This window comes from Malurus melanocephalus, unplaced genomic scaffold (assembly GCF_030028575.1).
Source record: "Malurus melanocephalus ecotype Western Australia unplaced genomic scaffold, MMel_1.1 scaffold_518, whole genome shotgun sequence".
Lineage (NCBI taxonomy): Eukaryota > Metazoa > Chordata > Aves > Passeriformes > Maluridae > Malurus > Malurus melanocephalus.
Genome location: NW_026623750.1, coordinates 353945 through 378112, shown reverse-complemented (window position 1 = coordinate 378112; position 24168 = coordinate 353945). Strand labels below are relative to the sequence as shown.

Genomic DNA, 24168 nt, shown 5'->3' with positions numbered 1-24168 from the left:
GGAAGTGGCGAGGCCGCGCGTGCGCGGTGCTGTCGGGCCTGCGCGGCGGCAGCGCCCGGGGCCGGTACCGGGATGTCGGGGCCGGGCGGGCCGGGCCCCGCCGGGGCCAAGCTSGACATCAACCGTGCCGGTGTGGCCGAGCTGGAGGGTGCCCTCAGCGGCATCGGCCGCCGCCGCGCCCGCGGTATCGTCCGCAAGAGAGAGGTGCGGAGGGGAGCGGCGGGGACGACAYCCCGCGCTGAGCGACCTAGCCCCGGGACCTCGAGGCGGGGGTGTCGGTGGTGGTGTGGGTCGCGGGGTGGGGGCTGCGGGGCGAGTGCAGGGGCGACGGTGTCGTTTCCGTCCCGGTAGCTGGGACAGGCGGGGCCGGCCCGGGATCCCCGGGTCTCGCCCCGAGCTCGCGGCGCCGGGCGAGCGCAGCTGCYCCCGGTGCTGCCGTTCCTTGCGGCCGGTCCAGGCAGCGCCCCGGGTCGGAGGAGGGAATGGGGGAAACGYGGGTTCCGACGGGACGGGCATCTCCCCCCGACCACCTGAGAACGCTGTCACCGGCGATGATGGGGCGGAAAGTGCTTGCGGGGAGACCCTGCGGCGACCGGTGACATGRCCGGGGGCAGCGGGAGCGGCACCGCGGACCCCAGCCCGGCTCGTACGGGCGGGTCAGCGGCAGCCCTGCCCTCCTGCTGTGGGGATGGGCAGCGCCGCGTCCGGACAGGGCAGGGCTGGGAGCGCTTGGCGTGTTTTGGACTGGAAAAGCGGGGGTAAAGGGGTGGGGGCAGCTGGGAACACCGGGAAGGGGGAGGGCAGAAGCCGGTAACACAAGAGGAGGGCGGCTGAAGCAGGCCCTGTCCCGGGCGGTGCTGCTAGTGCAGCACTTCGTGGGAAGCAGCAGCAGCAGCGCCTGCCCTGCCGTAAATCGAAGCCTGCCGTGTCTGAAGGGCAGACTGGGCCCTTCCCGGGCCCGGGGCCCGCGCTGGTTCTCCGCCGGTCCTGCTTTGGGTCAGCCCAGCCCCATCGGGTTTATCCCACAGCAGGTGCTCCGGAAGCCCTGGGGTGAGGGGAGGCATCTGATCCCAAGTCGGGCTGGGAGGTGCTCGGGCTGAGTTCCCGCGGGATGGTATGTGTCTCACACACGTMTGTGTTTGAGTGTGTTCAGAGCTGTCCCTCTGCCCTGGAGCTGCAGCCTCACTCCCCATGCGTGCACTGCTCACCTGCGGGGCACAGTGCTACTAGCCCAGGTGGCACTTTTGGGCTGCTGCCCCGCTTTCACAGCTGCCCCGGTGCTGTGACTGTTCCCTGTGGGGCCGCTCGGGCAGGGGGCTCTTTGGGAGCAGGAGGGATTCTGTTCTGGGCAGGGCTGACTTCCCTCCGCGCAGGAGCTGAAGGGCTTCACTTGCTTGGATGACCTGCTACATGTCAAGGGCATTACCACACGCATCCTGGAGCTCAATAGCCAGCGCATGACGTGCCGGCGGCGCCCGGGCCCYGAAGGGCCTCCACAGACCAGCCCAAATCCCCTGGGGGACAGGGAGGACCACAGGGCACCTGCAGCACAGGTAGGTGCAGAAAGATCCCCTTGTCACAGGTGCAGTGACAAGGGAGGAGGTCTGGTTCTGGAGGGACTCAGGGAAGAAGCTTTTGGGTAGCACAGACAGAACTGCACTGGGTTCTGGAGTTCATGCCTGTGAGTCTGGGAGTGCTCTGCTCTGTGTCTGTCCACAGTGCTGTTGAGCAGAGCCCCTGTGCTCCGGGACCATGGCTCTTGCTGGCAGCCATCCAGCAGTACCCCTGGCCTTCCCCTGTTCCTGGTCTCCAGCAGCCCAAGGCTGATGCAGAGTGACCCCTGCCCTTTGCCTCTTCCCTGCTCAGGTGGTGGCCGAAGAGGAGGAAGAGGAGGAGGAGGAGGAGGAAGCTCCAGGGCCCTGGGAGCCAGAACGCCCCTGGAAGGGCACCCCCAGGTCTGGAGCAGACCCCAATGGCTCCAGGGGACAGGGGCTACAGGAGCCCCCCAGGTCTACCAGGGAGCAGGAGGAAGAGGAAGAAGAAGAAGAGGAGGAGGAGGAAGAGGAGGAGGAGGAGGAAGAAGGGAGCTGTTGCAGTGAGGAAGGGGAAGACAGCAGCAACATATACCTGTACTACACCCTGGGAGAGCGCTGGATCGACTACCTGCAACGCACTGGCGAAGGGGGGCTGCTGAGGCACCTGCGCCCCAAGGTGAGTGGGGTGCCAGGGACTGCTGAGACATTTAGGGCACGTGTCGGAGGGAAAAGTGGGGGCTGGAGGCTCCATGATACCTGACTGCTGGCATTGGGGAAAGAGGTGCTGCCCCAGTCCCCCATGCAGATCCCTGCCCTCTGTGGRGGTTCTTGGTCATAGTGAAGGAGATGCTGCCACAATCTACCCCAGTCGCTAGCCCTGCCTGGCCCTGGTGCAGTTCCCCCACCCTGCATGGGGATCCCTTGTTGGTGTATGGACCCTGAAGGGGGAAAGCAGGAACAGGTGRGGGTCTGCCCCATAGATGTGAGCAGGGGCCTTGCAGGAGTCAGTTCTGAGGGGGGGATATGCAGGAGTCTGCAGGGAGCAGCTCTGGGCAGGGTGCCTGCAGGGGTCTGCCTGGGTTTGCCCCAGCCGCTCCAACGTACTGTGTTCCACAGATGAAGCGGAAGTCAGAGAACGGGCCAGACGGCCGGGCCTTGTCTCCYGGGAAGAAGCTGTGCAAGGGCTCTGACTATGGCAGGTGAGGTGTGGCGGGGGCTCTGAGTGCAGCAGGTAAAAGRGTTTTTGTGTGCTGGGGCAATGTGTACCTTTTGCCCACACCCGGAGGATGATGGAGCTGCCTGGGTTGAACATGGACTGGATGTGGGCAAGGGGTCAACARGGTGGAAGCAAGGAGAAGGGGTCAGTGGGGTGGAGCTCCCACTGGTGGGAACCRCTTCCTAGAGCCTCTGGCGTGTGGCCTGGGGCACTGCTGGCATATGCCACCTGTGCCACAGCCTCACCTGTGCCTGTTCTTTTTCCCAGGACGTTGGGTCCATGCACACCCAGCCCCACCACCACCTTTGGGGACCTGCGCAACGCCAAGGTGGGACAGGCCCGGCGCCGCCGCATCCCCTCAGTGGCCCCCCCRCCTGAGCTACAGGACTGGCTCCGCACCTTCCAGGTACAGCTCACCTGGTGGCTCCAGGCAGCCTGGGTGTGATGGGAAGGAACCAAGCCTAAGGGATCCCCACTTATCCCCTCCCACTATGGGGAGGGGTTGGGCCTGTGGTGGATTTTGGGTGTTTTTGATTGGGTGAGGAAACACAGAGGAGGTTTCAGCCCTGGCCAAGGTGGTGTCACTTGTCACACAACACCTGTGACCCACTGCCTGTGACCCAACTCCCATCTGGCTCTGGCTCTGGGCCTGGGGCAAGAGCCCTGGATGCCAGGGCTGTGGCTGGGCTGGCTGAGGACACAGAGCCAGGGGTCACTTGGGGACTCCCTGCAGCGCTGGAGYGGCCCTGAGAAGCTGCTAGCCCTGGATGAGCTCATTGACCGCTGCGAGCCAGCGCAGATCAAGTACATGATGCAGGTCATCGAGCCGCAGTTCCAGCGGGACTTCATCTCCTTGCTGCCCAAGGAGGTGAGTGGAGTTGGGGAAGCAAGGGCCAACCTGACCTGATCTCCTTGGTGACCTCTCTGTGACCCTTATCCACCCTGCAGCTGGCCCTGTATGTCTTGTCCTTCCTGGAGCCACGGGACCTGCTCCGTGCTGCCCAGACTTGCCGCTACTGGAGGGTCCTGGCCGAGGACAATCTGCTCTGGAGGGAGAAGTGCCGTGAGGAAGGTGAGGGTCCTCCCGGGTGGGTGCTGGCGCTGGGCACCCCAGGCTTGACCCAGGTAAAGCACCCCTTTGTTGTCCCCTGCAGGAATTGAGGAGCCCCTACACCTTCGGAAGCGTCGYCTTCTCAGCCCTGGATTCATGTACAGCCCCTGGAAATTTGCCTTCCTGCGCCAGCACCGCATCGACATGAACTGGCGCAGTGGGGAGTTGCGACCCCCCAAGGTAGGTCTGGGGGGATCCCAATGGGGACAGACTCCAAGGAGCTGTGRTCCCCAAGGTGGGCCTGGGGATGTCTCTGCTGGGGGCAGATCCTGGAGCGCTGAGAGGCTGATGGGGTCCCTCTGGGGGCAGGTCCCCAGTCACTGATGTGGGGAAGGCTGGTTTCATTCAGGTTGGGSCCTGACACCATCTTGTGCAGAGTAKTGGGTGCAGCAGAAATGAGGTCTTGTGGGTCTGGAGAAGGGGACTTGCTCCCTTGTCCCTCTCCAAGGCCCCATGCAGGACTGTAGCCAGCCCCAGCACCCAGGAAAAGTGCAGTCTCCCAGGGCTCAGCTGTGTTCTGTGCAGCGTCCCAGAACCCTAGGGATTTCTCCCTGGGAGTCTGTCCTGCTCCTGGCTAGACTCCCCACTACCCCTTCTCTTGCTCCTGCAGGTCTCAGGTTCCTGAGCCCCCCACTCCCTGTACCCCAGTAGCCCCCTGCCCCTGTGCAGCAGCTGCCAAACACACCACACACCCYAGCTCTGCTACCCTGCAGAAGCGCCAGGGGGTGCAGGTGATTTGGAGACCCGTCTGCCTTTCTTCCCCACAGCTCCTGCTACCTTCCCACCACTCATTGTGCTGGGAGGTCCTGCGGGCTGGAGGTCAGTCACTGCCCCCCATACCTATGCTCCTGCAGGTACTGAAGGGCCATGATGACCACGTGATCACCTGTCTGCAGTTCTGYGGGAATCGCATCGTAAGCGGCTCTGATGACAACACACTCAAAGTGTGGTCAGCTGTCACGGGGGAGGTGAGTGGTCTTCTCCAGGACACTGGCATCAAAGGGGTCTGGGGCAGGGACCACACCCCTGTGCTGGGTACAGGTGACGCCACACCTTGATTCCTGGGGTCAGTTTGGGCCTTTTATGTTAAGAACATTGAGTTGTGCTGCTCTTCTGTGTTTGAGGAGTGCAGAGATGTGCGAGGCTCACCTGTCTCTCACRTCCTGTCCCCCACAGTGTGTGCAGACGCTGGTGGGCCACACTGGGGGGGTCTGGTCCTCCCAGATGAGGGACAGCGTTGTCATCAGTGGCTCCACTGACCGCACACTCAAGGTGTGGAACGCTGACAGCGGCGAGTGCGTGCACACTCTGTACGGACACACCTCTACCGTGCGTTGCATGCACCTGCACGGCAACAGGTATGGGGTAGGTGGGTGCTATGTGAAAGGGGGATATCCACAGCAGGTGAGGCTTGTCACCCTCAGGCTGCCCTGCCAGCTGGGCTCCAGATGTCCCCTCACCTGCAGGGTGGTGAGTGGCTCCCGGGATGCCACACTGCGGCTCTGGGACATCGAGACGGGGCAGTGCCTGCACGTGCTGATGGGGCAYGTGGCAGCCGTACGCTGTGTCCAGTATGATGGCAACAAGGTGGTCAGTGGTGCCTATGACTACACGGTCAAGGTGTGGGACCCCGAGAGCGAAAGCTGCACCCATACGCTGCAGGGGCACACCAACCGCGTKTACTCATTGCAGGTATGGCCACACRCGCATCCCSTCCCGCTGCCTTCCCCCTCTCCAGCTCMCTGCCCTCCCTGCTCCCTGCAGATAAAACCTTGCAGGTACAACTTGCCCTCCTGCTGGCTTGCCCTATGATTCCCCTGCCTTCCAGTGGTGGGGCACAAGCTGTGCCAAAGGTCCCACATGTGCTGTAGGAATAAATGGGCCATGTCGGTGTCATGSAGGGCCCTGTGTTCCTTTCAGGGACATGTGGGCCATGTCTGTGCCCTGAAGGGATGTTACCTGCCATGCAAGGACACATGGACCATGTCCTGTGGGGACAGTCTCTGCCTCCCTGTCCCTGCTTCCCACAGACATAGGCCGTGGACACACACCCTCCTCTATGTCCCTTCCCTGGAGCATTTCTATTGGCCAGAAAGCCAAGGGCTGTGTGAGCCCTTGGCTCAGCTGCACAACTGGGGTTTCTGCTGGTAGYAGTGGAACTGGGCGTGCTGCATCCCAAACCAGGGAATGCCAGAGCTGTGGGGCCAARCCCCAAAGCAGGGGACACTCCTGGCCTCGATGCTGAGCTGGACCTCATCTCTCTGGCAGTTCGACGGGACGCACATCGTGAGCGGGTCCCTGGACACATCAATCCGCGTGTGGGATGTGGAGAGTGGGAACTGTCTGCACACACTCATGGGGCACCAGTCACTCACCAGTGGKATGGAGCTGCGTGACAACATCCTCGTTTCTGGCAACGCCGACTCCACTGTCAAGATCTGGGACATCAAGACGGGGCAGTGCTTGCAGACACTGCAGGGTGAGCGGGGATTCCTCACCCTTGGGGAGCAGTGGGAAATACACTCCTGCAAGGGTCTGGGAGGGGGCAGCTTTCTCCCTTGGGGGAGTGGGAGAGGATGGGATGCCCTTCAGGCTAGAGTGGCTCCAAGCTGCCAGACGTGGCTGGAGTAGTGGGTGTCCCTGAGGGGCCAGGGCTGGGTGGCTCTGAGCTGCCAGATGTCGCAGGACGGATGTCACACAGCAGTAGGTGCCCCAGGTGCAGCTGGGGCTTACCAGTGCTTCCCCATAGGTCCCAGCAAGCATCAGAGTGCTGTCACCTGCCTGCAGTTCAGCTCCAAGTTTGTGGTGACCAGCTCGGATGACGGGACAGTGAAGTTGTGGGACCTGAAGACAGGAGAGTTTGTGCGGAACCTTGTGGCCCTKGAGAGTGGAGGCTCTGGGGGAGTGGTGTGGCGCATCCGTGCCTCTAAYACAAAGCTGGTGTGCGCCGTGGGCAGCCGCAACGGCACGGAGGAGACCAAGCTGCTGGTGCTGGACTTTGATGTGGACCTTAAGTGACCCCGGCCAGCTCAGGGGTCCCGCGGGAGGGGTGGCCCCGGCGCAGGCGCTGGCCCCCGCGGGCAGGACAGAGGGGGACGCCTGGCCAGGCCTTATTTATATGCGCGGGAGTGCCTGGCCAGGCCTGCAGAAGCATGTTTTGTACACAGAATATATCAGTTTATTTCTGTACTGGGGCTAGTGCTTGTGTGCCCCAAGCGCTGTCCTGCAACTCATACCCTCTGAYGAGGGGTAGCAGCAGGGAAAGGCCAGGCTCTCCCAGGTGTCACAGGCCCCAGGGAACAGCTCTCCTTGCACACGTGCCCTTAGCTGATGAGCACTGGCCTGGCTCCACCTGATGCCTACCCCCACCCCCTCCCTGCCCCATCTGAGTGCCTGCTCCTCACCAGCCATTTCTAGTGAGGATGATCAGGGACCCACTGTGGCCTGGTGACCATGGGCATCTTCCACAGCGATGTTTGTCTCACCCTGGTGGAATTCCCTGCATTCCCAGTTGTGCCGTGGGCTCCCCCCAGCACACCTTTGCCTCAACAGGGACCCAGGGAACAGCGGTCAGGGCTCTGGTGCCCTCCCCATGTGTCACACCAGCCCACTACTGAAAAGATGTTTTATTAGGACTAATAGTCAAATTCTCAGAAATCCACACCCACGAGGGCCAGGGGGCTCTCCCCCTGTTCCTGTGCCCCCCATCCACCATGCTCTGCATGGCCCAGCTGTTGCTGGGGGCGCCTGGGGCCACGTGCAGATGCTGCTCCAGCCTGGAGCTCTGGCGCGACAGCGCTGCTGCTGCTCCTGCTGGTACCGTTGCATCCCACCACCGCCAGAGGAAGCTGTGGCCAGGTGCTGCTATGTGCCGGCAGCGGGAGCGTCTGGCAAGGACTCCGCGGGGCCCGGGTCCGAGTCAGGGGAGGCCGGGAGTGCGGATGGCCCCACTGRTGCTCCGTGCTCGGCTGCACGGCGCTGCAGCAGCGCCGGCACCAGTCCCACGTAGGCGCCCATCAGGCGGTGGTTGGCGCGGACCAGCCTCGCGGCACAGCTGTCCAGGCACGACTCCTGCGGGAGAATGGGGTCACGGGGCGTGGGGACAGCCGCCCYCCAGCCCCCCGTGCCCCGCTCACCTCGCGGCCCGTGAGCAGCCGGTAGTTAAGGTTGCAGACACAGTGGCGGAAGCAGAGCTCGGTCATGCGGTTGTAGACCAGCAAGAAGTCCCGCAGCTGGGAGGCAGGCGAGGGTCACGCCGGGCGGAASCGGTCCGTGACCCCCGAAACCCATCGGGAAAACCGGCGTGCTCCCCGGCCAGCCCGAGACGCTCGAGTCCCTTTCAGGACCCAGCGGTACTCCTACGAACCCGGGACCTCGAGATGCCATACCCGGAGCCCTTGGGACACGCGGGGACCCGCCACCAAACCAACACACCCGGGACCACCCATGAAGGCTTCGCGGGACGCCCCGGCTCCCCACCCACGGCCCAGCCGCTCACGCTGCGGAGCTGCTGCCGGTGCTCGGCTGCCGGGTCCATCCCGGGCCCGGGCTCGCTCCGTCCGCGCCAAGCTCGCTTAGACGTCACTTCCGTCCCGCTCAGAGATGACGCCATTTCCGGGCCAGTGACGCTGCTTCCGGTGCGTCCGGGCCGAGGCGGACCGGGAGCGGCGCGGGGGGGCCCGGCGGGGCCGGGGCGCAGGTGGGGCCGGGGGTGGACCGGGGAGGTTGGACAGGGTGTGCAGCCGCGGGGCCGGTGCAGTCTGGCTGGGAGAGCCCCAGGAGCGAGGCTGCGGCCGCCGCCGCACGCTCGGGCCGGTTCCGCCGGGAGCAGCCGCCGGAGGTTCCCGGGGAGGTCGGTCCCGCCTCGGGGCTCGGCCGTGCGTGGCTGCGGAGGGGTCCGTTCCGACGCTGTCCCGGCCCCGCCCCGGAGGCTTCAGGGGCTGCGGGTCCGTTCTCCGGCGGGGATGGCGCTGGGCGGTGACAGCCTCTGCCCGCAGGGTTCGGCCCCAGAGCTGGGCCGGGCCGTGTCCCTGCCGGGAAGGGGACAGGTCACAGGTAACGGGTTCTCGGGAGCCCGCCCCAGGCCCCGCCTGCCCTGGAATGTGCCCGGACCGGTCTGGGCGCAGCGGGGCCCCCCTCCGCGCGCCTGCGGCTGCGGACGTGGCTCCCGGCGCCTTCCTGCTGGGGCTGGGCCGGGTGCTGCTAGCGCCGGTGTCCCCGGGCAAGGCCTGCGGGACGCGGGGATCCCCGGCGGGGTTTGTGAGAGGGGCGCGGAGTGCGACCCTAAGAGCAGCAAAACCTGAGAGTCCTGGGCAAGATGGGGTGGGACCTATAGTGGGGTCGGGGTCTCTAGGATGCGCCAGGGTCCGTTTTGAGAGCCYGGATTGTCCCGAGAGACGGCCGGGCTGGGTTGGGCAGTGGCTGCAGGAGGCCCTGGGCAGGTGGTAGAAGCGGCTTAGTGCCAGCAGCTGCCAGTRTCTGGGCCCCTTCCCTGCGACCCCCTGTGACCCTCTTGCTGTCCCCTTCCACTGTGGTCCCATGGGTACTGGCTGGTGCCACTGATTTCCCCCAGAACCACATCTGTGTCCCTGCAGGCCCTGAGGATGTCAGACGGGATCCTGAGCAAGGCAGCCACCATGGAGATCCCCATCAGCAGCAAYGGGGACACCAGCAGCCTGCCCGAGGACGATGGCCTGGAGCAGGTCTGGGGGCCGGGGACCCCAGGGGGGTGTTTGGGGCTATACCAGCACTGTGCTGTCCCTACATCTCAGCCACCTGTGCTTGTGTGCCCCCCAGGACCTGCAGCAGGTGATGGTGTCAGGGCCCAACCTGAATGAGACCAGCATTGTGTCAGGCGGCTATGGGGGCACAGCTGAGGGCATCATCCCCACTAGCACCATTAAAGGTAATGGGGCTGGGCTGGGAGGGAGCGGGGCATCATCATGGGAAGAAGGGGCTCAGCTCCCCTCATTGCCCTCCACTTCTGACACAAGGCTCTGCCATGGCCCAGCCAAGGTGTCTCCTGAGGGGCCTCCATTCCCACTAGGCTTGGGTCTTGTGCAGGGGCAACATGTGGGGGTGTGTGCTGATGGCAGAGAAGGGGCTGCTGTCCCCAGCCCCGCTCTCCCTGGACCAGGTTGCTCCCCTATTGTAAGGTGGAGTTTCTGCTGGGGATTCTCTGCCATCTTGGTCAGGACATCCCAGTGGGATTTTGAGTCCCTCATCTGGTGGAGGATCCCAGCTCTGTCCTAGTCCAGATAGCAGGAGCTCTGGARTGCACTGGGGATAGGGGGGCAGGCAGGGGGCCCCAAGTCCACTCCCCACTGACCGCTTTTTACTGTCCCTGTCAGACTAAGCCATAGTGGGGCCAGCTGGGCTCTGCACCCTGAGAGACCTGGCACCGCGGTCCTTGTTCCATGCATGTCTGTCCCTGAGGGTCCTCCCAGGGACCTGTCCCCTGTGCCCACAGGGCTCGATGAGAGTCCATATGATCAGAGTGCATGTGTGCGTGCGCTCCCCCAGAGCACCGCCACTGCTGGCCCTTGTCCCCATGCCTCTGTGTCCTCACATCCCCATCACACCAGGCCTACCTATCTCTTCTGGTGCAGGGATTCCTGCACGGAGGCCAGAGGCAGAGTGGGGGAGGTTCCCTAGGGTGGGGGGAGTCCATCTGTTTGGCTGTAGCCATGTCTCTGGATTCCGACGCTCACCTGCTCCCATCRCTCTCCTGCTGCCGCCCGCCCACGCACTCGTCCCTGTCCCCTCTGCCCTGGCCACCCCACCGTCCCATGCCCTGTGCCCCCTATCCTGTCCTGCCCCCTCCTGCTCGGCCCCTGCAGACCCCCTGTTTCCAGGCTCTCTTGTCCACCCTCACCCCCACCGAGGACCGTCGGTTCCCCCCAGTGCGCCTGCTGCCCGTAGGATGGCCCGCCCGGCCGCTGCTCCCGCAGGTACTGCGYCCCTCACTCCACCTCAGGGCCTCTGTTGGGTCTGGGGACCTCAGGCCTCCCCAGAGACTTTGATAAGAGCCCCCATGGCAGCTGTGTCATGGCCAGAGCCCCATCCTGGTGCTGATCCTTTGCTGGGAGAGAGGACAGCACTGATGGGCCATGGGGGTGCTGAGGTGAGTCGTGGCCAGGTGGGCCCAACCTGCCACTGGAGCATACCAGCAGCATTTCAACTTTCAGGTGAAAGTCCCCTGGTGCTGCCAGGCGCTGTTCCCCTGTGTCTGGCCTGGTGAGGGTGGTTAGCAGGATGGGGCAGGGTCCGGGCCTTGCTGTGTAAGCAGACATGGCTGGGCTGGGGTCTGTGCCCCTGTGTGGGACCCTCAGGGAGACTGGCAGGAGCAGGGTCCCCGCCATGATACCTGTGAGCCAGTGCTGGGCATGTGCTCAGAGCTGGGGATGCTAYTGTGGAAACAATGGCTCAAGAGCAAGGCCTACAAAGGCTGGGGCTGCCCAGTCTCCTGTGGCTGCTGTCCTTCTGGAGCTGGTGCTAGGTCCTGTCCCCATCCCTGTTCCTGTGCCAGGCTCTGGGCTGCACCCACCACCCCCTGGACCCCCACCTGGCGGGGAGGAGGTCGTGCGTGGTATTGCCGTCGAGAAGTTTGACATTGTCAAGAAGTGGGGGATCAACACCTACAAGGTGAGGGGTGAGGGGACCCCAGGGTGGGGGGACGTCAGTGGGACTTTCTGACCCCCGTCCCACAAGCAGCTGCTTTCAGAGTGGTTTGGGGGAGTCACACTTGCCTTGGGGGGCCCCCCTGGTTCCCTCCCTGCCTGCAGTGCACCAAGCAGCTGCTCTCGGAACGGTTCGGACGGGGGTCCCGCACGGTGGACCTGGAGCTGGAGACACAGATTGAGCTGCTGCGTGAGACCAAGCGCAAGTACGAGAGCGTCCTGCACCTGGCACGGGCACTCACAGCCCACCTCTACAGCCTCGTACAGACCCAGCACGCTCTGGGTGACGCCTTTGCCGACCTCAGCCAGAAATCCCCTGAACTCCAGGTGTGCCAGCGCTAGGGGGACACTGGTGTGAGGGCTGGGGGAATGGGGAGTGCCAGGACTTGGAGGGGACACCTGGATACTGGGGCTGGCAGGGCAGGGGCAGCTGTGTCTTGGCACTAGGGCTGAAGGGGATCGGGACTTGGGGGGACACACTTGGATACCAGGGTAGGGGCAGTATCTGCACAGGGGTGGGTGCTTAGCGCAGTGCTGGGCTGGGTCGGTGCTGGGTCATGGTTGGGCTCAGGGGCTCTCAGTGCTTTTCCTGCAGCGCCCTTGATGGAGGGGAGTGGAGCTGTGAGCCATGGCCCCTCACCTGTGCCCCTGTTTTTCTGTCCCAGGAGGAGTTTGGGTATAATGCAGAGACGCAGAAACTGCTGTGCAAGAACGGGGAGACACTGCTGGGTGCTGTCAACTTCTTTGTGTCCAGCATCAACACGCTGGTCAACAAGACCATGGAGGACACACTCATGACAGTCAAGCAGTATGAGACGGCAAGGTGGGTCAGGGGCTCGGGGGGCTCAGGGGTCCTGGGGTGATGGAGAGGCAGGTCACTCACACCAGGGATCCTGTGCAGGTTGGAGTATGATGCATACCGCACGGACCTGGAGGAGCTGAGCATGGGCCCRCGTGATGCTGGTGCTGTGAGCCGCCTGGACGCAGCCCAAAGCCAGTTCCAGAGCCACAAAGACAAGTATGAGAAGCTGAGGGCAGATGTGGCCATCAAGCTCAAATTCTTGGAGGAGAACAAGGTGCGGGGATGGGAGGTGCAGAGACTGGAGGTATGGGGGGAGGGGGCACAGGAATGGGCTATGCAGCACCAGTGGTGGGGGACACAGAGATGGGATACAGGAGGAGTAGGGGTTCAGGGCAGGGATGGGGGTTGTGTGATGGGGATGGGAAGCACTGGGATAGAAGGCATGGGAATGGGGACCCTGCAGGGATTTGACAGCCATGTTGGATTTGTCACTCAAGGATATGAATCGGGTACGATGGGCAGTATTTGGGGAGYGGTGGTGCTTGGGAGGTCTCAGAGGGCTTTCCAACCCCTGTTCTGTGCTGCTGGGTTGGGGTCAGGCCCCTCCAACCATGATCCCCTCCCACCCCAGATCAAGGTGATGCACAAGCAACTGCTGCTGTTCCACAATGCCATCTCTGCGTACTTTGCTGGGAACCAGCAGCAGCTTGAGCAGACCCTCAAGCAGTTCAACATCAAGCTCAAGACCCCTGGCGCCGAGAAGCCCTCCTGGCTGGAGGAGCAGTGAGCCCCCCGCGCCCCCCGCCCCGGATGGAGGAGCTCCACCACGGGGCACACATGGACCTCAATTGTGGCTGGGTGCTCAAAGGGGCCACAGCCCAGGCCCGGTCTTGGATGGGGGGGCCACCAGGTGTGGGGAGCTGCCAGTGGGCCAGGGCCCCCCAACCCACAGCCCCTCCTCAGGGCAGGGTCCAGCAGCTCCTCAGCACAGACCCCACACAGCAGACAACTGGAGCCCCCTGCCCCTGGCACTCCTAAGGGGCTGGGGGCACCCCCCCTTGCTGGGCTGCTCCCCCCAGACACCCCATTCACCTTGGAGTGGGCCAGGATCTGCCACTGTCCCCACTCTGCCTTCCTGGGGCAGGATGGAGTACACCCYTCCCAGGCCTCCCCCTCCACCCTACATCCCTAATTTCCCCTAGGGAGACCCCTGCCCCATGGCACAGTGGAGCTGGGTGGGGGCAGCACCAGAACAGCCAGGTCCCCTCTATGTCACGGAGGGCTGTGGGGCCTCCCCGCTGCACCTGGCACCCAGGGGGATCCTGCTCTGCCATCCAGCRTCGGGGACACCCCTGCTCCCTCCAGGCCGTTTGCAGCTGTTTCCAGGGTGGCTACTCTTGCACTCCTGAGTCACGGGGGGCTGCACCCCCCAAAGACCCCCCTGCTTTCCTGGGGCTGTGGCATCCTGGGCTGGGCGGGTGAGGCGTCCCTGTGCCCTGCTGCTAGTGACGGGGGAGTTGCTGGCCAGGCACAGGTTCCCTGGAACCCTGGAGAGGGCGGGGGGGCTCCAACCAGGGACCAAAAGTCAGTGGAGGCACAGGGGGGTGCACATGCGTGTCCATGTGTGGGTACACGTGTCTCCTGGGACTGGGGCACATGTGCTGCACAAGGGGGGTGGGGGTCCCAGCCAGGGTTCACCCCCACCCACGAGGGGCCCCCCGCCCACCCCTGCACTTGGGCACTTTCTCCTGAGACAAAACTGTTGGTTTTTCTTGCTCATTAATTTAACCCGTAATTTAATGTCGGGATCCGACTTCCCCCTCCCCCCGGTGATGGTCTGACCTCTCCCCCACCCCCCTGACTTCTGTAAAATCCCAAATAAATGGTACGGATCAGTGTGTGTGGGGCTACGGCAGGGACGAGGAGGAGCTGCACCCCGCGGGTGGGGGCTGCCAGGGCAGGTGGGAGACAGAGGCATAAACGCCAAAACGGTCAGGACTCCTGTGATGGAGCCTTGGGATGGGGGGGTGACTGGCTGCTGCTTGGGGGCCGCCCAGGCTTGGAAAGGGAATAAGCTGGAGCACAGGAGAGGTGGCTCTGGGGGCCTTGGGGGGACCCTGCTCACTTGTGTCTGACAAGGGGGGCCACCCATTGCTCCAATCCCATGGCACCAGCAGGAGCCAGGACCAGGCAGGAGTTAATGGGGACAGGCTGGAGGTCCCCACAGTGAGGGCTGGGTGGGATCTGCCCTGGGTTCCCAGCACCATCACCACCATCCCGCTGGTGGGGCTCAGGGATCTCACAGGGTGGATTCCCCTTCCTCAGGCCAGGCGCTAGGGCTGGTGCCATCTGGTGTCCCCCTCCATTGCCATTTGAGYTATTACCACTCTAGCTGCTGTTCCTTGACACCCCCCAGGACACTGACTGGCCCCTGGCACCCTCCCTTCAGAAAACCCCAGGAGATTCTCACCCCCCTGAATGTCCCTCCAGGATACTCCCTCCCTCCCTCCCTCCCTCCCAGCCCCCTGGGATATTGAAACCCTCCCATGGAGCCCTGCTACTCTCCAGACATGGATGTAGGCAACCCCTGGCCCCACTGAGCTACAGGAGTCAGGTGGGTATCTGCTCCCCAAGGGTTGGGAGCTGTCACCCTGTTCCTGGGCACAGAGTCCCCAGCACCTGCTCTCTTCCTCCAAGCCCAACCACCAGGTCATACGGGATATTGGGGAAAGACTGGGGTTCTCTGTGGGACTGGGGAGCCACTGGAGGATGGGGGTGGGGGGCCAAGGGACATCCTTGGTGGAGGGGGCCCACTTGATCCCCCTGTGTCGTAGGTGTCCCAGCACTCGATCCCCACTGTGCTGTAGGTGCCTGTGGGACACCCTGAGCCTCAGCGCTTTGTGCTATTGCTGCTTGTGCCTGGCTGGCAGTGGAAGCTCCAGAGGGTGTGTCCCAGGTTACAGGGTGGGTCACCCCCCTGTCACATTCATGATCCTCCTGGCTCGTGGGGGACTGCTGGCTGCACAACCAGGCTTGGCCTGGCTGTGGAACCTTCCAGACACTGAAGCCAATGTGGAGGGTCGGGGGACCATGCTGGGGACCCCCACATTGATGGGGACAGATTTATTGGGGGAATGGTTCATGGCAGAGCTCTGGGTGCATTCTGGAGCTGCTTCTCCCCGATGGGTCTCCAAAGAGCTGGGGGTCCATGTACTCCCCTGGGCCAGGTTGGGACCTTCCTGTCCCTGTGGCCATCATTCCCCCATGGACCACTCCTGCAGTGACCTGCCTGGAGATGGGGACGCATTCTCTGCACCCCTCAAGCTCCAGCTCTGTCAGGATCCTCTACCCATGAGGGCCTGCTTGCTGCCTGCCTCCACCCAAAGGAACCAGCCAGGAACCTGCTGGAACTCCCCAGGAAGATGCAGCATGTGGGTTCAATTCCACAGCGAGGGGCTCCCCGTGTCCTGAATGGGGCTCATGTCCTGCCAGGCAGAGGGGTAGTAGCTGAGGGCAGTGATGATGATGGCATGGGTCCCACACGGAGAAGATGTGGCAGCTGGCAAGTGGGACGAAGTGTGGAGTCCCTACAAACTGATGGGCTGGGACGGGGCTACTGGGTTCTGGTTTTACTTCTATCCCCGACTTTATAAGCCCCTTTGTACCCTGCCTGTCCCTTCTTTATACCACCGCTCTATAACCCGTATTTTACGCTTCTTTTTACCTGCATGTTCTTCTCCCCCCTTTATATGCACCTGTCTGCCTTGACCTTCCCTTTATTCGCCCTTTWTCCCCCTTTTATATCCCTGCTCCTCCCCAGTTTATAACACCCGTCACCCTACACTTGGAAACCGCCTGCACCCCGCCGTGCCCCTTCCCGTCCGTGTATGTCCCCATTCCCCAGTCCTATTCTCCCTCCAATTTGGGGTCAAACCCCCCAGATTCGGGGTAGGGATGTGGTTGCCGTGGCAACAGCCGGGTACCCCTGGATGCGCGGAGCCCCCCCCAACTGCAGAGCCACAGCCCAGGCGAGACCATTCGTGTTGGGGGGGGTCTGAGGGATCACTTTACCCACTTTCCCACGGGACCCTCCCCGTGAACCCCCCACTCGGGGACGGGAACGYGTCGTGGAGCATCGCGTTGCCACCTCTTCGTGGGGTGTCCTCGGGGAGGGTTCCGAGAAAGAGGGAAGAGGTGACAGGTTTGACCTCCCCCTCCAGACCGCGCTTGGTGCCGCCCGGCCCGGCCGCCTCCCTGTCGCATCCCGGGCCGGGGCCGAGGATGCGCCGTGGGGTCCCGCGGCGCGGGCTGGAGCGAGGAGGGGGCTGCGGGGCTGGTGAGTGGGGTCCGGGGGTTCTGCTGGGGGTCGGCACGGGGGGCCACGCGTGGGGTCTAGGGTGTGTGAAGGGGGTGTGGGGTGGGATTACTGGGGGGAGAGACCCTCGGAGAGACCCGCGGCGTGTGGGACCCCCCGGGCCCCCGCCATGTCCCGGTGCCGCGGGGGGGGGCGGTGCCGCACAATGGCGGCCGGGGCGGGGCCGGGGCCTGGAGAGTGGAGCCGCCGCAGCGCCGGGAGCGAGGCCGGGGTGAGGGGAGGGGGCGAGGGACGGGGCGTGATGGGTGTTGCGTGGGACAGGGGGCTGGAGGAGTGCTGGGGGGCTCAGGAGGAAGGTGGTGGGGTTGGGGTGTGCCCCGTGGGGCGGGAGAGTGGGTGCTGTGGGTCCTCTATGGGATAGGGGATTGGTTACCGTGGATGGGGGCGGGTGTCATGGGGCGCAAGGAGAGGGGGCTGCGGGATGTGTGGGTGCCGAGGGGCAGGTAGTGGTGGGGCTATGGGGCAGGGATTAGGATGCTGTGGGGCGGTGCTGTGGGGCGGTTCTGTGGGGCAGGACAGTGCCGTTGGTTACGGTGGTGTGTGAGGCTGGGGGGCACTTGTGGTGGGGCTGGCGTTGGACGCCCAGGGATCATGGGCTTGGTGGGGGACAGGTGGAGTCCCCGTGTCTGCCCCAYAGGGTATCCATGGGGCCGGGGACTGTGGGATGCCTTGAGGTGGATGCTGTGGTGCCATGGGTTAGGGCTGTGGGCACCCCCGGGGTGCTGAGCCCACATGCTGCAGGTTGAGCATCCATCATGGCCTTCTGCCAGCATGTGGGGTGGGCAGGGGGCTGTGGGGCATTGTGGGTTGAGGGGGGGGTTCCAGGGTACCACGCGGTGCCCCCCATGTGTTTAAATCCCTGCCCATCCCAGGCTGAGGGTCTGCCAGGGCCCACGATGGGCGTGTGGTGTGGGTGGGGGCTGTGGAGCACCACGGGTTAAGGCTGGGGATGGCTGTGGGGCGCCATGGAGCCCCATGGCGTGCCCCCGCTGTGCTGTGCCTCCCAGGCTGAGGAGCCGCCATGGCCCGCCGCGAGCCCGCCAGCCCGGTGGTGCGGCAGATCGACCAACAGTTCCTGGTCTGCAGCATCTGCCTCGACCGCTACTGCAACCCCAAGGTGCTGCCCTGCCTGCACACCTTCTGCGAGAGGTGGGGCCTCCCGAACCCGCCCTGAGCTCCCCTGCATCCTCCCAAACCCCATCCCTGCCTGCACACCTTCTGTGAGAGGTGGGACCCCTCACTGCACTCCCTCCCTCCACGCCACTGCATCCTCGGTATGCCCTCTGTGCTCTGGCACCCATTCTCCATCCCCGCCACGTCCCTGAGCACCTCTAYATCCCTGCTGTGCCTGCTGTATCCTACCAGCATCCAACCCCAGCACATCCCCACTGTGCCCTGGGCCCTTGTGCACTCCCTGACTGCACCCCTGCACCCCTCAGTCACCTCTGCCCCCTCCAGTATCCATCCCCTCTGCTCCCCAGTGCACCTAGCCCCCTCTGCCTTGCTGCACCCCTCTGTCTGAGACTGTGCACCCCCACTGTCCCCCCACTACTGGTTGCATGCCCAGTGTGCCCCACTGCACCCCTTCTGCACCCCCTAAAACTGCAGTGTGAGGAGAGCCCCCCCAGCCCCCCTGACCCCTCACAACTGGTGGTGAGCCAGGGTACTCCCTGCACTTCCTGCCCTCCCCAGCAAGAGATGGGGTCAAGCCTCCCTGTGCCCACAGAGGTGCGGGCTGGGACCCCCCCCCCCGCATTCCACAGCCCATGGCAAGGCTGGGATCTCATTGCCCCCCACACCCCACTTCTCTGCGAGGGCTGCACAGCTCTTGAGGCTGGAATCCCTGAGTGGGGTGGGTCTTGTTGCTGATGGCCCCCTCTCTTTGTGCTCTCACAGCCCCCCCCTGCTGCAGCTTCCCACCCCTTCCTCCCTTCCTTCCGTCCATCTATCCATCTCCACAGGGGCACTGGCACCACTGCCCCATGTCTGTCCTGTCCATCTGTACGACTGCCTGCTCCTCTGCCACTCCCCCACCCGGTGTGACACCACATAGACCCCCTGTCTGTCTGTCCATATGTGTCTCCCACCCTAGTGTGATAGCATGCAGCTCCCCTGTCTGTCCGTCCGTCTGTCCCCCTTGTGCATCCCGGTGTAACACTGTGCAGCCCCGCCATCTTGTCCATCTGTCCCAGTTTGTCTGTCCCTACCACCCTGTTCCCATACTTCAGTGTTCCACCACACAGCCCCCATGTCTGTGTGTCTATCCCCTTGCTCTCTGCCTRTGCCCCAACCCTTCCATCTATCTCACTGCCTCCCCACCGTGTTCCCCATCACCCTGTCTGTCTGTCCATCCTGCTCCCGCTCCTCTCTCTGTYACTGTGTGCAGCCCCCCTGTCCATCCATCTGTCCCCCTGACGCTGCCCGTCCCTAGTCCTGTCCGTGTGTCCTTGTCCTGCACCCTGACCCTCGTATTCATCTGTCTGTCCCACTTTCCACCTGCCCCCAACGCCAGGTACCCTGTTCCCTCTTCTGTCCCCGCCATCAACATGCCTGTCCATTCCCCTGTCCCACTGTCCATCCAGTCCCTTCATCCCCCTGTTCTGCTTCCATCTCTCACACCCTATCCCCCTGTCCCCCTATCTATCCCCTCATCTTTCCCCCTTTTGTCCCCATATCTGTCCTTATGTCCCACCTGTGCCCCCATAGGCCCCATTTCTGCCCCTGCCTCTTCACGTCCTGGCCCAGAGTCTGTCCCTGTCATCCCTTGTTGACCTCTGGCCCCTTGTGACCCCCATGACCCCTGTGACCCCAGGTGTCTGCAGAACTACATTCCGGCCCAGAGCCTGTCCCTGTCGTGCCCCGTTTGCCGCCAGACCTCGATCCTGCCCGAGCGGGGGGTCCCGGCGCTGCCTAACAACTTCTTCATCACCAACCTGATGGAGGTGCTGCAGCGGGACCCTGACCCCCACGGGGCCCCTCCCGCACCCCTGCCCCCCCTCGGCGCCGCCACCGGGCAGCCCCTCTGCTGCCCRAACCACGAGGGAAAGGTGGGGACCAAGGGGGACTGGGGAGGGGCTGGGAGGGCTGCAGTGGATTGTAGGGGCTCAGGGTGTTCGGGGTGGGGGTTGCAGGAAACGGGAAGGTGCTGCAGGTGTCTGGGAGGGCTGGGGAGGTCCAGAGGGCTGACGGTACTGGGGGGAATGGGGACCTGCAGAAGCTGGAAGGGCTTTAGCAGGGCTGRGATCTGGGGAAGACTGAGGAGGTCTATGGGGAACTGGAAGGGTTGTGAGGGTCAAGGGGGTATGGAGGGCTGTAGGCCTTGGAGAAAGGGTCCAGAGAGGGTGTGGGGAGGCTGCAGGGGTCCAGGGAATCTGAGAGAGTTTGTGTGGGCTCAGAAGGTAGTTTGGGGGAGGCTGCAGGGTCCTGTAGGCTGGGGTGAGGGGCAGCAGATGAGCGCAGGTGTGGCAGGTGATGGAGTTCTACTGCGAGCCCTGCGAGACGGCCATGTGCCGGGAGTGCACAGAGGGGGAGCGGCGGGAGCATCGGGACCACCGCACYGTGCCGCTGCGCGATGTCCTGGAGCAGCACAAGGCAGCCCTGCAGCACCAGCTTGACGCTGTGCGTGCCAGGTACGGCAGGGCTGGGGATCCCTGGGGATCACTCCCACAGGTTGCAGCACAAGCTTGATGCCACCTGCTCACAGTACAGGGGAGGAGCGTCTTGAGGGCATCGTGGGTGCTGGGGGGTTTGGGGGTTCAGGCAGTCCCCCATGTCCTCYTGCAGAATACTGCAGCTGGGTGAGGGTGCTCTGGGGGGACTTTGGAGTTCAGATGGGGTTGGTGGGGGTTTGGGAGTTCAGGGGGTCCTCATGTTCCCTCAGGCTCCCGCAGCTGGCAGCAGCTGTGGGGCTGGTGGCCGAGATCAGCCGGCAGCTGGGACAACGCCGGGCGGAGGCTGAGGCAGAGATTGGGAGCAGCTTTGAGGAGCTGGAGACGGCGCTGCGACAGCGGCGGGAGGTGCTGCTGCGTGACCTGGAGGCCACCTGTGCTGCCAAGCAGCAGGTAACACACCTGCACTTCTGTGCCCCTCGCCAGCCCTTCCTGGGATGGTGTGCGTGTGCCCCAGCCATACCCCAGTGCCAATGGTCCCTCCAGTGCAACARTTGGGGTCTCAGTGGCATCAGAGTTGGGGTTGTGGCCATGGCTGGGATGCAGGTAGAGGTGCGGGTGGGTCATTGGTTAGGGGTGCAGGGGGTCCCACCCTGACACCACAGAGATGTGCCATCCCCACAGTGCTGGAGGCGGAGCTGGAGGTGCTSCGGCGGGGCTGGGACGTGGTTCAAGTGTGGGTGCTGGCACACACACCTAGTGTGGTACTAGTGTCCCACCTAGTACCACAGGTGATGTTCTGGTCCCACAGGTGCTGGAGGCACAGCTGGAGGTGCTGCGGCAGGGCCAGGAGAGCATCCTGAGCAGCTGCGCGTTCACGGAGCAGGCGCTGCACCACGGTTCAGCCACGGAGGTCCTGCTGGTGCAAAAGCAGATGGGCGAGCGGCTGCGGGAGCTGGCGGCACGGCCCTTCCCTGAGCACCCCCACGAGAACGCGCAGCTCGAGTTCCGCGCCGAGCCCGAGGGGCTGCGCCGCTCCATCCAGAACCTGGGTGCGCTGCTGACCACCAGCGCCACGGCGCACACCACTGTGGCCACGGGTGAGGGGCTGCGCCAGGCCGTGGTGGGGCAGCCCTGCTCACTCAGTGTCACCACCAAGGACAAGGACGGGGCGCTGGTGCGCAGCGGTGGCGCCCGCCTGCGCTTTGCCGTGACGGGCCCCGACGGCGCCGCGGCCGAGGCCGAGGTGCAGGACAACCGCAATGGCACCTACGAGCTGGTGTACACACCGCGCGCYGAGGGTGACTTTGTGCTGTCCATCCTGCTGTATGGGCAGCCTGTGCGTGGCTCCCCCTTCCGTGCCCGTGCTCTGCGCCCCAGCGATGTGCCCCCGTCCCCTGAGGAGGCCAAGCGACGCGTCAAGTCCCCAGGTGGGGGGCACGTGCGGCAGAAGGCCCTGCGCCGCCCCGCCAGCATGTATGGCAGCGCCAAGCGCAAGGAGAACCCCATTGAGGATGAGCTCATCTTTCGCGTTGGTGAGCAGGGGGCGTGCGGGCTCCTGGGGCAATGGTGACTTCTTGGGATGATGGGGGACTTGTTAGAGCTCCCCACAGCAGTAGGGAGTGCCCAGGGCTCCCCAGGATGGTGGGATCTCCCTGTGGCTCCCTGGGCGGTTGTTGGAGGCCCCAGGGGTGTCAGGGATTTACCGGGGTGGTGAGTGGTTTCCTGGGGCTCCCTGTGCCCCCCTGACTGCTGTCTGCAGGAAGCCGTGGCCGGGAGAAGGGCGAGTTCACCAATCTGCAGGGGATCTCCACATCCAGCGCCGGCCGCATCGTTGTAGCTGACAGCAACAACCAGTGCGTGCAGGTATAGACACCCTTAGGACCTCCAAAGCCCCCCACTGATCCTTGCTGACCCCCCACTAACCCCAACAGCAACAACCAGTGCRTGCAGGTATGGACCCCTGGGATCCCCACTGAACCCCCAGGATCCCTCTGGGTAACCCTGGCTCCCCATGACCCCACTGACCCCATTAGCAGTAAACAATGTGTGCAGGTACAGTCTCCATGGATCCCTGAGCTCTCCCAAAACCCCCACTGATTCCCCCTGCTCCCTCCTGGCCCCCACAGGTGTTCTCCAGTGAGGGGCAGTTCTGGCTGTGTTTCAAAGTGTGGGGGTGTTCTCCCTGACTCCCCTGACCCTGCTGCCCCCCCAGGTGTTCAGTAATGAGGGACAGTTCCGGCTGCGTTTTGGGGTGCGGGGGCGCTCCCCAGGGCAGCTCCAGCGCCCCACGGGAGTCTCAGTGGATACCAATGGTGACATCATTGTGGCTGACTACGACAACCGCTGGGTCAGCGTGTTCTCACCTGAGGGCAAGTTCAAGGTGAGGGAAAGCAGGGATGCGGGGATCTGAGGAGAGGAGCTGTGGGGTGGGTGGTCCATGGCACCTCCCACCCTGACCCTCTGTCCCCCCCAGACAAAGCTGGGCGCAGGGCGGCTGATGGGCCCCAAGGGTGTCGCCGTGGACCGCAATGGGCACATCATCGTGGTGGACAACAAGGCTTGTTGCGTCTTCATCTTCCAGCCCAATGGCAAGCTGGTGGCACGTTTTGGCTCCCGTGGCACCGCTGAGCGCCAGTTTGCAGGTAAACCTGAGACCTCTCCAACTGTGAGGCCTTGGTCTCCCCAGGGACTGGTGCATGCATGACTGTGTGCCCACATTGCTGGGTGGCCAGTGGCACTGAGACCTCCAAGAATGGCCTGAGTCTGAGGGCCGGGTCTAGGCTCCAGTTCTAGGCTGGCTTTCTAGATCCAGTTCTGGGCTGTGGATTTAGGTTCTGGACTCAAGACTTGTTCTCAGCTCTAGTTTGAATTTTGGGGCTGAACAGGGGGCTGGGGTCTGGTTSTGGGTCCAGCATCATGTTCAGGACTCTGGGCTGCTGATCCATTTCCAGGTTCTGTCTCTGGGTTCTGGTTTGGGACTGAGATCCCAGGCTCTGAGTCTGGGGTTTGGTTCTGGTTCCCAGGCTGGGATGTGGTTCTGAGCTCTGTGTCCTAGATTGGGGAGCTGGGTTCTGGATTCAGTTCTGAGCTGGAGCTCTGGGCTCAAGTTCTGGCAATGGCTCCATTCTGGGGCCTTCTGAGTTCTGGGCTCTGTCCATTCATTGGGGCTCTGGGTCATCTCAGTCCTGCTATCGGGCCAGGGCTGAACCCTGCCATTCCCCTCAGGGCTRAGCCCCCCATCCCTGGGACTGAGCTCCCCAGTCCAGGGGGTGAGTTCTCTGTGCCTGCCTTGGGCTGAGCCCCCTGTGTCTCCTCAGGGCCCCATTTTGTAGCTGTCAACAACAAGAATGAGATTGTGGTGACTGACTTCCACAACCACTCTGTGAAGGTGAGCATAGCCACAGGCAGGTGCTGGGGTCCCCATGGTGCTGTCGGGGCTGGTGGCTGCAGTGACCTCCATGACTCCCACGTGTTGTCCCCCCTGTGCCCACCAGGTGTACAATGCAGAGGGCGAGTTCCTCTTCAAGTTCGGGTCGCATGGGGAGGGCAACGGGCAGTTCAACGCACCCACAGGAGTGGCCGTGGATGGCAACGGCAACATCATCGTGGCCGACTGGGGCAACAGCCGCATTCAGGTACCACACCTGAACCTGCACCTGTGCCTGCACACCTGCACCTGTACCTGCACAGACACCTGTGCCTGCACAGACAGACACCTGTACCAGCACAGACAGACACCTGTACCAGCACAGACAGACACCTGTACCTGCACACACACCTGTGCCTGCACAGACACCTCTACCTGCACACACACCTGTACCTGCACAGACACCTGTGCC

At 63.7% G+C, this 24168-nt stretch overlaps 4 protein-coding genes across 12 annotated transcripts in view; 3 read left to right on the top strand and 1 right to left on the bottom strand.

Moving 5' to 3' along the window:
* Positions 1-22: 22 nt before the first annotated feature.
* On the top strand, positions 23-7051 carry LOC130582731 (F-box/WD repeat-containing protein 7-like). Of its 4 annotated transcripts, XM_057381617.1 has the most exons (14): positions 187-204; positions 1032-1114; positions 1374-1553; positions 1867-2211; positions 2652-2734; positions 3019-3157; positions 3485-3619; positions 3700-3823; positions 3906-4042; positions 4717-4830; positions 5039-5220; positions 5329-5554; positions 6131-6341; positions 6612-7051. In XM_057381617.1, exons 2-14 carry the CDS (start codon positions 1112-1114, stop codon positions 6878-6880), a joined length of 2148 nt encoding a protein of 715 aa, XP_057237600.1. In that variant the 5' UTR covers positions 187-204; positions 1032-1111; the 3' UTR covers positions 6881-7051. The 4 variants fall into 4 exon arrangements, with proteins under 4 accessions (XP_057237597.1, XP_057237601.1, XP_057237600.1 ...); XM_057381614.1 differs by lacking the exon at positions 1032-1114 and having other exon boundaries at positions 23-204; XM_057381618.1 differs by lacking the exon at positions 1032-1114 and having other exon boundaries at positions 141-204; positions 1353-1553.
* Positions 7052-7461: 410 nt separating this feature from the next.
* TIMM10B (translocase of inner mitochondrial membrane 10B) lies at positions 7462-8520 on the bottom strand. The gene is made up of 3 exons (XM_057381631.1): positions 8361-8520; positions 7999-8094; positions 7462-7933 (listed from the first exon to the last, which is right to left on the bottom strand). The coding sequence occupies exons 1-3, from the start codon at positions 8472-8474 to the stop codon at positions 7727-7729; spliced, it is 417 nt and encodes a 138-aa protein (XP_057237614.1). The 5' UTR covers positions 8475-8520; the 3' UTR covers positions 7462-7726.
* On the top strand, positions 8502-14260 carry ARFIP2 (ADP ribosylation factor interacting protein 2). Of its 5 annotated transcripts, none has more exons than XM_057381623.1 (9): positions 8502-8561; positions 9457-9564; positions 9659-9767; positions 10702-10812; positions 11391-11506; positions 11647-11868; positions 12207-12364; positions 12443-12617; positions 12975-14260. In XM_057381623.1, the coding sequence occupies exons 2-9, from the start codon at positions 9466-9468 to the stop codon at positions 13128-13130; spliced, it is 1146 nt and encodes a 381-aa protein (XP_057237606.1). In that variant the 5' UTR covers positions 8502-8561; positions 9457-9465; the 3' UTR covers positions 13131-14260. The 5 variants fall into 5 exon arrangements, with proteins under 5 accessions (XP_057237606.1, XP_057237610.1, XP_057237609.1 ...); XM_057381626.1 differs by lacking the exon at positions 8502-8561 and adding an exon at positions 8609-8714; XM_057381624.1 differs by lacking the exon at positions 8502-8561 and adding an exon at positions 8947-9117.
* Positions 14261-16579: 2319 nt separating this feature from the next.
* The window catches only part of TRIM3 (tripartite motif containing 3), a 9564-nt gene continuing 1975 nt past the window's right edge, over positions 16580-24168 (top strand). The window contains exons 1-11 of one of the 2 annotated variants that reach the window (XM_057381619.1): positions 16580-16679; positions 17726-17867; positions 19531-19765; positions 20187-20347; positions 20599-20779; positions 21138-21861; positions 22089-22192; positions 22542-22709; positions 22803-22971; positions 23647-23717; positions 23824-23964. In XM_057381619.1, coding sequence (XP_057237602.1) covers positions 17740-17867; positions 19531-19765; positions 20187-20347; positions 20599-20779; positions 21138-21861; positions 22089-22192; positions 22542-22709; positions 22803-22971; positions 23647-23717; positions 23824-23964 — 2082 coding nt within the window. In that variant the 5' untranslated portion in view covers positions 16580-16679; positions 17726-17739. Of the gene's footprint in view, positions 16680-16875; positions 16930-17725; positions 17868-19530; positions 19766-20186; positions 20348-20598; positions 20780-21137; positions 21862-22088; positions 22193-22541; positions 22710-22802; positions 22972-23646; positions 23718-23823; positions 23965-24168 lie in introns of those variants that run through there. The other variant, XM_057381620.1, reaches the window with a different exon arrangement.